The sequence below is a fragment of the Mesitornis unicolor genome, unplaced genomic scaffold, assembly GCF_000695765.1.
Source record: "Mesitornis unicolor isolate BGI_N332 unplaced genomic scaffold, ASM69576v1 scaffold47988, whole genome shotgun sequence".
Classification (NCBI taxonomy): Eukaryota; Metazoa; Chordata; class Aves; order Mesitornithiformes; family Mesitornithidae; genus Mesitornis; species Mesitornis unicolor.
Genome location: NW_010204805.1, coordinates 29797 through 40695, shown reverse-complemented (window position 1 = coordinate 40695; position 10899 = coordinate 29797). Strand labels below are relative to the sequence as shown.

Below are 10899 nucleotides of genomic sequence, written 5' to 3'. Positions count from 1 at the left end.
TCCTGCTGAGTCAGAATGCAGCAAAGCTGCTCGAATGTGAATCCAGTGGTCCACTGGAGATGGTTGCTTTCTGGTCTGTGCTGGAGGAGAGACTGCTGTTTGTTTGGAAAAGTAGAAGTCATCAAAGAGCTTCTATGAGATTTGTGAAGGAAAGTATTTCTATGCATTTTTAAAACTTTTCTTTCAAAGCACATTTATCTCTTTAGCTGCTTTGCTGTTGGGGTTTTTTTGAGTGAATTGCTAACATTTGTGAATATGTGGTTACTAGAAGAGATAGCACTTCAGTGTCTTTAGCACATAATATTGAAAGAAGCTTAAAATCAACAACAGATCTGTTAAGATAACTCTGGATTATTTTACAGAAGTAATTTTAGTAAATGGGATTTACCCAATATATTTCTCTAAACAGAAATCTTAACATATGGGTATTTCCATCCAAACCAGAGAAGTTGGACTACTTCCTCTCTTTCAGAGAAAACAGGCTGAGAAGTCTCCCAGTTGTATTCCTGCTCTACTAATGCTGTTTCCCTCCTTTCCACCAGTTCTTGCCTGTGTGGAGAAGAATAGGCATTTCTCGTGTTCCCTGCAAGTGAACCTTTGCAAGTAGTTCTTTTTTTCTTGGAAAGTAAGTTTCTCTGTATTTATCTCTATTTTCCCCCCCTTCTCTTATTCCCTAAATATACTTGGCTTTCATTTAGAGGAAACTCTTTGAAAACCTTTGAAAATATCACATGTTGGGTAACTCCATCAATGATATCTTATAGAAGTTAATTACCTCATGTATTCGTTTTAGGTTATATGTGAAATATTGGCATATTCCCTTCACAGATAAAAAGTTTATGAGAGATGAATGATAAAAGGTTAGTTTAACAAACTGGGAAAGGATAATCTCGCATTAGGCAGAAGCACAAATATCCCATCCACTTTGCCTTGTCAGCATGACTGAGCTCCGATATGGAGAGTTTCATCTACAACTAGTTGCTTCTGGCCTCTCATAAGAACACTTTGCATGGCGTTTGACAGATGAGTGCAGAGAGAGACCCTAACATGTTGCACAGCCCATTCATTTTCACACCTTGGATGAAAGCCTGCAATCTGCAGCCTGCAACCCAGCAGCGATGAGTAGCAAACTGATCAACGGCCAGTGGCCCGTTGGTGCTGGTGTGGTCCATTGCGCTCTGTCCAGCCATACCTGGGGTCACACACAAGAGCTTGCGGTTTATTCAGTCTGGTTCTGTGGGTGGCCTCCTCTTGCTCTTAAGGGAAGATATTCCCCATGCTTCTGCGACTGCCCTTCAGCAAAAACGCTGTGGGGACTGCTCACAGTCTTCTGCCGTCCAGAAGATGCCTCTCTTGTCTTCCGTAAAAGGGTCAGGTAGAGGGCACTGCAAGGTACTGTACAGGTGGCACCAGGAAGGGGATGAGAGGGAGTCAGAGCTCAAGCAGCAGCAGGAACACAAAGTGAACAGGAGTGATGGATTCGCTACTGCAGTGCTTGCTTAGACAGAAATCTTACAACTGTTTGTCATAGTATAACAGATGTGCTTGTTCTTGGATAAACTGTTACTGAATTTGTCTAGTTTGTTTATATTTTGTACGGAAAGCTGGTATGCGCTACATAATAGCCACAGGAATGAGAACTTCTGCAATTAGACTGTTTTGATCCCATCAGATACATTATACAGAAGACAGAATAGCAGAAGGTATCTAGGCTTTCTCGTAAAAAGGAATTAATATCTTAAATAAAATAATTCTTATCTAGGAGAGATGTTTAGCTACATAAGCAACTGTCAGCTGACGCCTTGTTCAGTAAAGGACAAACCTTCTCAAACAGACCACATAAAGTCAGTTCAGGATAGTGAAATGTAGAATCATAGAATAATTTAGGTTGGAAGGAATCTCCAGCAAGCGCCCTGTCCCTTTTGCTCAAAGTAGGGCCAAACTCCAAGGTAGAGTGGCCTGACCAGGGTTGTATCCAGTCAAGTTTTCAATATCTGTATGGTTGGTAATTTCATTTCCACCTATCTTGACACCTGTCCCAGTGTTTGAACACCTTGTGAGATACTTTTTTCCTAATACCTAACTGAATTTCCCTAGTTGCAACTGGTGTCTGTTGGTATCAAACAAGTAGGTGAGATAACTTTATCTAAAAATAAATAAGCTCAAGTAGAAAACTGGACATAAAGAGTAGTTTAAAGTCATGAAAAATATCAGAATTAACAAAAATAAACACAGTGCTTTAAAAATAGACATGAGACCTCACTTTGATCTCAAGTCAACAGCAATTTAGTACTTGAAGTGAAAGAGGTTAGACCCATCATAGGATTTGCACTCCGGGGTTTTTACTTGACTGCCCTCTGGATGTCAAGGTCGGAAAGAACATGCAGATTGCAGCCCTAAAAAAGCCCAAACATTAACAGAGTATTGGAGCATGTAATAGGGACATACTTTCTCATGGCATCATAAGAAAAGTGGCTCAAAGAGAAGAGGAGGACAAAACACGAACACACAGACGCAATCCCTTTTTTTCTGCTTAGTATTGCGGCTTCTCTTGCTTTCAGCACACAGCAAGCAGAAGTATGTGAATTGCCGCTTTTTGGTGGGGGACCAGCATTCAGTGGGGGAGCAGTTAATCTGTTCCCTACTTTAATTCCTTATTCTGCCTGCTTCCAGTAAATGCCCACCTGGGATACATGCAAAAGACAAGCTAGAAAATCTTTGACATGGAGTTGCATGAAGTATTAGATGGCCATATTTCTTAAGAAATGTCTTACTTTCTCAAGAAATAGGGCTACTTTGAAGTCAAATTTCTTTAAAATCCTCAGTTTTCTTATAAATTTAATAAGTCTCTGATAGGAGAGCTTTTTAGTATTTATGGTGTATTTAGCAGGGCAGCATTAATTAAGGTCAAAAAGGTGTCAGTTCTCACCAAAAAAATTAGCAGGAAAGTGAGTATTGAGAAGGAAAAATAGAAAATTGCCTAAGAAGTCAGGAAAGCAAAAGAGACAGAGGAAGCATCTAAAACCACCATAGAGATGAGAAGGTAAAAAATGTATGAATAGTATTAATAGGAATTAATGATTAAATTTTAATTTTAAAAGGAAAAGATGTATAAATGAAGAATAGTAATAAGCAGTAATCACACTGGAACAGATAAGGAGAAATTCAACATCTAAACTTAGCCAAAGAAAAAGCAATCAATGATGTTTTATTACTGATGGATATGTTTTGAAGAGACTGTGAAAAGAGAAAGATGATGAAAGCAGCTCTTTCTTGTATGGTACATTAAAAAAAAGTTTGAAAATAATTTGTAGAATAGCTCATGACAGAAACTACAATAGGAGGATCATTGCATTCTAGAAATGAAGCTAATGGTCCCAACTGAGCAATTGGGACATCACTAGTCCCAGGGACTTGTTACTCCTTGTATTAACGCTAAATTTGGCCACTTCAAGGAGATACAAGCAGGCAAATACTGATTCAGGCAGAAGTGATCCATGTCAGAACAGAATTGGTTGAAAAGTGGGCTGGGTTTCTGTGAAAACCTGGAAATATTCATTAGAAAGATAAACACTAAAATACAAGGATTTTCAAGTTGGGAGATTTCAGGGAAAGGTCACAGTTTTCCATGAGAAGCAGACACATTTTCTGGAAGATTTCTGGTTAATTAGAAATTTGGTTTCATGTCACAGGACAATGTTTGCAGGTCTCAGCTGTGAAGCATGAACTTGTTAGTAACAGTAATTCACCTCAGGTACAGAAGATGAATTATACTCAAGATGTAAAAGTTCAAAACCATTGCTTGTTTTGTTTGACTTCTTAACTTTTCAGCAGTGCCTTGCCTCCCTGTAGGCTGGCATTTCACTTCTTTGGGTCCATATTGTGGTTTCTTCATCCTTTGGAAAGTTAGCATCTCATGACATTTCTATATGCCTAAAAGTCATCTAGAAGATGATATTTGGGATGAAATAAAAAGAGTAGTAAAAATGAATAAAGAAGCACACAGTGTAACGAAGGATAAAGGATAGGTTATAAGATCAGTAAAAGGTGTACTGTCTGTCTCTTGTAAGATGTTTAGCTTGCACAGTCTGAAAATTATGGATCAGCCTTCTTGTGTTTGTTTTGCCTAACAAAACACACCACAAATAGGGTCAAAGTACAAATAATAAAAACAACAGTCAGGTAGAGATGAAAATTTAAAGCACTAAAGAAGGAAGTTGGAAGAAGCAGGAAAAAGCTTCAGAAAATTGAACAAGGAAGGGGCCATGTTATAAATTCAAACAGAAATATGTTTTTTCTTCATTATGCTGTAATCTTTTCTTCATTACTGCATTGTTTGAAGTGTAACATCTTTGTTCTCAAATCCAGGAGGTGAGTTTTAGAAATTATGTTACTAAGAGAAGCTGTGTTGTACAGGAAGTTAAGAGAGAGAATGGAAAATACTTGAAGCACAGTAGGAACAAGAGGCCCATGAAAGAAGCTTTACTGTACCTGATGATTGGCAGGTAAAATATATTGACAGGACCACATTGAAGGAACTTTCTGCCTTGTTGTCACTAAAAGGACAAAGATCTGAATTCTAGAAGTGAGTAAAAACTTCCCAAGGAAAAGGGAAAGGAATCAAACATTTGCCAAAACTAATAGTCAAGAGACAAGTTTATTGAAATAGGCCACTTTTTTCATATGCCGTGTGCCTGCCATTTTATGATAATACAAGAGGCAGCTGGACACAAGTGCTGACCCCCATCATTTGACCATGGCAAGTTGTTTGCTACTTCAGCAGTGAAGGAATAAGTTTGAAAGCCTGCAAAATGTGATGCCACACCCATCTTTGTGAGCAAGCATATGCCTGAATTTGGGAGAAGTTTATATCCTCTGGCAGATAGACCTCATTTGTAAATGCTGGTGACTATTGCTTCCCAGGGTACACAGTCTTGTTAATGTTTTGTTTATAATACATGGGCTGTTTCCTGAAGTTGTGAAAATACATGATTACAAAATATGACAAAACATGTTTTTAAGGGAGGCTGATGGGTCTGGTGGCAAAAATGCTGTGTAGAATGGGAATGCAGCAGTGCAAGCATGCCATGGGCCTCTCCTTCGCTGAGGTGTGAAACAGCTGTCATAGCCATGAAGCACTCGAAAGCCAGTGCATCTGGAGAATGCCCTTAAGAGTAATGTTAGCCTTCATCCTAGCATCCACAAATTAAAGGAGACATTTGTTGCAAGCTAAAGAACCCTCATTTTCAGTTTCTGTGTTCAGCAGATAGGTGAAGGGACAGAGAAATGGACAGAGAAATCCACAAGCAGCAAAATTAATAAAGCCTGATCTTTTCCAAATTTGACATATGTCACCACATACCTCTTTACAATAACCCCAGCCCTCTTCCATACCCACTCCTCCCCCAAAGACTCTTTACTTCCCCAGGGTATCACCAGCTTCCTCCTGTGTTGCCCTCCTCTCTGGCTCAGCAAAAGACAGCACACTGGCTGTTCGGAGCAGAGGCAGGGTGTGTGCTGGCTGACCATTGCCCTCCAGGATACACAGTAGTTATTATAAATACCTCTCCCTCTCTGCAACCCAACCACCAGTGTTCACTACTTTTTTAGAAACTTGATCATCTTCAGTACTGCTGCCCCTCTGCCAATTTGTTTGAAATTGGACATGGGGTTCACAAGTTACCAAGAAAGATGAAAAGCCCCAGGGGTCAGGTCTCATTTCCTTAGGAAACTAGGGTTTAAACAGTCACAGATCAGTGATTAGATTGCAGCTTCTGCTGAGAACTGCATAGGCTGAACCAGTCAAAGTTACAAGTCTAAAACAAATGTGTGCACCATGATACTAAGTTTTACCAGAATGACTGCCATATAGGCTCCGTATGCCACAGGCAAAAATAACCTACCTTAGAGGTATTTTAACAAAGGAAGCTAAGCTTGTAAAAAGTGGAACTTGCATATTTCACCTGCTACAGCTTCTTTCTTTTTTCTTTTCTTTTCTCTTTTCTTTTCTTTTCTTTTCTTTTCTTTTCTTTTCTTTTCTTTTCTTTTCTTTTCTTTTCTTTTCTTTTCTTTTCTCCTTTCTTTTCTTTTCCTTTCTTTTTTCTTTTTCCTTTCCTTCTTTTCCTTTCCTTTCCTTTCCTTTCCTTTCCTTTCCTTTCCTTTCCTTTCCTTCCATAAATTCCACATTGTCTTTTTCAGATGGATGCCCAGCTCAGCGTAAAGGACATGTCGTACACAGTCTCTAGCAGATGCTGAAAATGGATGACGCCTACTGATGCTTTTTGACAACGTCATCTCCTCTTTTTCTGTTTGAGATGGGTGATATAATCATCAGGAAAAAGTTCTAAAATAAGCCCAAGTGACTTCTTCGTCCCTTGACTCCTCTTCCCGCAAGTCTAAAAAGCATCAGAAGAAATGACCAGTCAACCACCACCAGAGGAGTCTGTGGAGACTCAGAGCTCAGATGAGCTGGAGTGCAAGATCTGTTACAACCGCTATAACCTGCGACAGAGAAAGCCAAAAGTGCTGGAGTGTTGTCACAGAGTGTGTGCCAAATGCCTTTGCAAGATCATAGACTTTGGTGATTCCCCACAAGGAGTCATAGTATGCCCATTTTGCAGGTTCGAAACATGCCTGCCAGACGATGAGGTTAGTAGTCTTCCTGATGACAACAACATCCTTCTGAATTTAGCTTGTGGGGGAAAGGGAAAGAAGTGCCTACCAGACAACCCAACAGAACTGTTGCTGACTCCCAAAAGGTTGGCGTCTCTGGTTAGCCCTTCTCACACCTCTTCTAATTGCCTGGTCATAACAATCATGGAAGTACAAAGAGAAAGTCCCCAGACTCTGAACTCAACCCCTGTGGTGGAATTTTACAGGCCTACGAGTTTTGACTCTGTTGCAACTGTGCCCCACAACTGGACAGTGTGGAACTGCACATCTTTGCTCTTCCAGACCTCAATTCGGGTGCTAGTGTGGTTGCTAGGGCTGCTGTACTTTAGTTCCTTGCCTTTGGGGATTTATTTACTGGTATCTAAGAAAGTCACCCTTGGGGTTGTCTTTGTAAGCCTTGTTCCTTCGAGCCTTGTTATTCTCATGGTTTATGGCTTTTGCCAGTGTGTTTGCCATGAAGTTCTAGACTGCATGTCATCTTGATAACAAATACAGTAAATAAGATGTATTGCCACATGTGTAGCATAGTTGATTTATCCTGTCTTTGTATTTTTATTTATTCGTATTGTTGTCTATCCCACTAAATGGAAGCAGTGACCCTAATTACATGGTCCTTTTTTTCCACTTGGTTTGATTTTTCCCCTCTCCTTTTTTTAAGCTAAATAATGGAAACAAAATTTACATGCTGATTTTAAAAGACTGGGTTGTACAGGGGGATAAAGCAAAATTGCCAAAGTTGGTGCCTGCTGCTGCTGCCATTATTCAAATAAGTAGCCCTTTGCTTTCTAATGGCTTGATCATGTCAGTCAAAGCTGCAGGATCCACCCTAGAAGAAAGTACTATAGCAGGTACCTTACAGGTCAAAGTACACCATCTCTTCATCCAAAGTATGTCATGCTTTGGAATATCTGTTATTTCTGTTAGGAAATGAAATCACTTAGTTAATACTATAAGAGTAAGAAAAGCTACCATTGCTTTTTCCAGTTCTTGTTATAGCTAAAATATTTGTGGGAGGCTGATAGTCACAGGTTTATTTACATTCTGTGACATGAACCTTTTTTTTTTTCCCCTGCTAAAAACATTTCTCCAAAACACTTTCTCCAAACAGAAGCCCACTTTACTCATCATGTAGTTGCAGCTCCCTCTGAGATACTCCTGCTAATGAGCACTTCCAGGGACCCAGCCACACATTGGCTCTTCTGTAGGTGCATTTATTTCAGTGTGCATACACCTTAGGCTTTCCTTTGAGGGCTCAGAGCTCTGCAGACTTCTCTAGCTATGTTCTGTTATGCTTACCTTCCATCCCAGCATTTCCACCACCTCCCCATGTTTCCAACCCCTTAGTTCTCGTAACAAAGTGCCTGACCAACTTCATGCACACCTATTCTGTGCCAGCTACACTGGAGAATTTGGCTTTTGTGACTTTAGCTATCAAGACTTACTTTTATTCCCGACCAATAGGAAAAGGACCTTCAATCACTAATACAAATTTCAGAAAAAAATCTGAAACAGTTACCTGGGTGGGTTTTTTTTGCTTTCTGAGTTCACAGAATGAGCATTGTAAGGAGTTACTATGACTTTGGGAAGGTTTGTGTTTAACGCATAGGCCTTCAAAATGTTTAATACCCTGAACTCCCTCTGTCACCATTATGAGTTGATGGCACTTTAAATGTGCCAATTAGCATGTCTTGATTAATTGAGTTCAGAGGAATTGCTGATGATTTACCATTCCACAAATAGAATCAGGGCCTGTTAGGCTTGCTTGTAAGTTGCATGGTTTAGGCTACTTTCTGAACTACTGGAAGAGCACAAAAATAAGAGATATTTAATGTTTATGTGTATAACTAGGTCTAGTCAACACTACAGCTGCAAACTCATTCCTGTGCACAGGAGGGAAAAACTGAGAAGGAGGAGTTGAGCAGTGCAAAGATGGTTTTTGGGTCAGGCACAAGACTTAGTAATTGCAAGACGGTATAAGAGGTAGAGGGGTTTGGTGCATGAAGACTGAAGGTATGGCCTAACAATATATATTCTTAAAGCAAATTGGCTCTGGTACGAATGAAAAATGCTGATGGGAAGAGGAGAGCGTAAGTGGTTGTTGTGTCTGTCAAGAGGATTTGAAGTCAAGCTGGTCCAATTTTTGTAGAAGGCACAGATGGTATCTACAGCTTCATTCCTATTGCAGACAAAGGGAAAAATGTGGAAATGTAAAGGTCCTGCTTTTCTTGACACTCATTTTCTAATAGTGCATATATATATATGTGTGTGTATGTACATATAGACACATATGTAAGAAGAAAACTTCTAGAGAAATTATAGTTTTCAAGTGTATGGAGTTATGGAGCTATGTACTGAGTGTTTAAAGAAAATGTTTCAGACTTTTCTGTAATGACTTGATACCAGTTATAACTAAAATATTTTCAGAATTCCTAGAACTTACTATTCCTAAGTAATTGTTTTAAATGTTTGTGATAAAGGACATATAGTTAAAAGAGGTATCATCTCCAATCCTGGTGTACTGCAAGGTTTGACTCATCTATGAACTCATAAATTTTAAATATCCAACAATGATCATGTCAAAAAGCAAGAAAAATAGAAACTTATGTCATTTTATAGTACTTCATAACTTTGGGAAAAGATGTATTTGTAGTATTAGGCATTTATATGTTCTAGGGTTTGTTCAATCTGTCTGAATGTAGTGTCTCTAATAAAGGGCTGGCTAGTAGAGGAAGTAGGTTTTGCAAATGTGTGACTTACATGTTTTACCTCTGCACAACATGTCTGAAGTGCTACCTGTTGTATTTTCCTTTTCAGTTGATTAAGATTATCTTAGCTCTGGCACCAGTTATTTTGTACTCTGTTTTATAACAGAGCTTAATCTCAGCAGGATTACAGTGGTATCAGTTACACATCACAGCACAAATAAATACACCTGTTATTATACTTCACTGCTTTTAAGACTGCCACCTTGTTAAATTTATGCTGTGTTTTTAAACTGTGTTGAAATACTAATCCACTCAAAAATGCGAGCGTGCAAAAACATATTGATTGTATAGCTATTCTGCTGCTCAGCCAGAGCACATTATTACAGCTTCAGTCTCATAAAACTCCTCCATGACTTATAATATGACCACTGAGAATTCCTAGGAGGCCTAAATCTCAATTATTTGTGGAGAAGGTATTTGCTGTGTGACTGAGGCTAGAAGAACTTCACATATAACTCTTTCATTATTTTATTCTCCACTATCCATAGGACTTAAAACTGAAAATATTCATGTCCTCTGCAGTGGAGTAACTCTGCTGAAGTCAATGTTGATGGAGATAGAATCAAGTCCTGCATGCATACCTGCCTGCTTGTGTTTCTCTGTGCCTCTGTGACTTTTTCCTCTCCTTGGAGAGTAATGGCTCCTGTGGTCATAAAATTCTGCCTGCATGCCAAGGCAATTCGTTTTCAGTAGGATTTTATTCCTGCTTGGCCCGGATATGTGACTCAACCGGGTACAATGTGTTACAGACTCATTACCACAGGATTATTTTAGCCCAAATTAGATTTTTTTTATTTGTTTTTAATTCCTGCTTAGTCTTTGGATACAGACTGTATCCTCACCAGGTACTGATCTACAGCATGATACAGCAGCATCCCCTGAGGGCTGGGGCAGGATGATGCAGCAGCAGTTGCTAAGCACACCTGAGGGAGGATGTGCTGAGCTGAGCCATCCTCTGAGTGGGACCCGGTGAGGGATGAAGTTCTTCTCCAAGCGTGGCCTGAGCCCAGAGTCTAAAGGGCAATTAACAGAGGGTGGGTTACATGGAAAGCAGGGCCTGAGGATTCAAAAACAGGATGTCGGGCCTCAGGGCTAGGGGTGCACTGTGGCTGAGAAGCTGTGCAAAGCAGAGGCAGGTCTGTGCCCAGCACAAAGGGGCTGTGTTTTAAATAAGGAGTTTGGGGTAGAGCTGCAGAATTTAATGTTTTTCATACTGACCCTTCTGGTTTTCAAAATTCATTTGGTAATTAAAAGTCATTTTCTACTGCTACTACAGCTGAGTAATTTTATTTTCCAAATGGCGAAGCATTGAGCTTCGTAATATAAAGAAATCCTTAGATTTGGGCATATTCCCTCTATGATGTTAATCATTTAAAGCTACAATCTTTTAAAGAGTATTGACCAAAATAAGGACTGATATCTTTGGTTTAGCTACATTGTGAGCTTTGTCCTACTATGCTGT

At 39.6% G+C, this 10899-nt stretch overlaps 1 protein-coding gene across 1 annotated transcript; it reads left to right on the top strand.

Annotated features, from left to right (window-relative positions):
• Window positions 1-6414: 6414 nt before the first annotated feature.
• On the top strand, window positions 6415-7479 carry RNF182 (ring finger protein 182). Its single transcript, XM_010191161.1, has one exon. The coding sequence runs from the start codon at window positions 6415-6417 to the stop codon at window positions 7153-7155; it is 741 nt and encodes a 246-aa protein (XP_010189463.1). The 3' UTR covers window positions 7156-7479.
• The last annotated feature ends 3420 nt before the right edge of the window (window positions 7480-10899 follow it).

Bases quoted from the DNA above. Each gene is read 5' to 3' on its own strand.
- RNF182 (XM_010191161.1), top strand. From the start codon at position 6,415: ATGACCAGTCAACCACCACCAGAGGAGTCTGTGGAGACTCAGAGCTCA.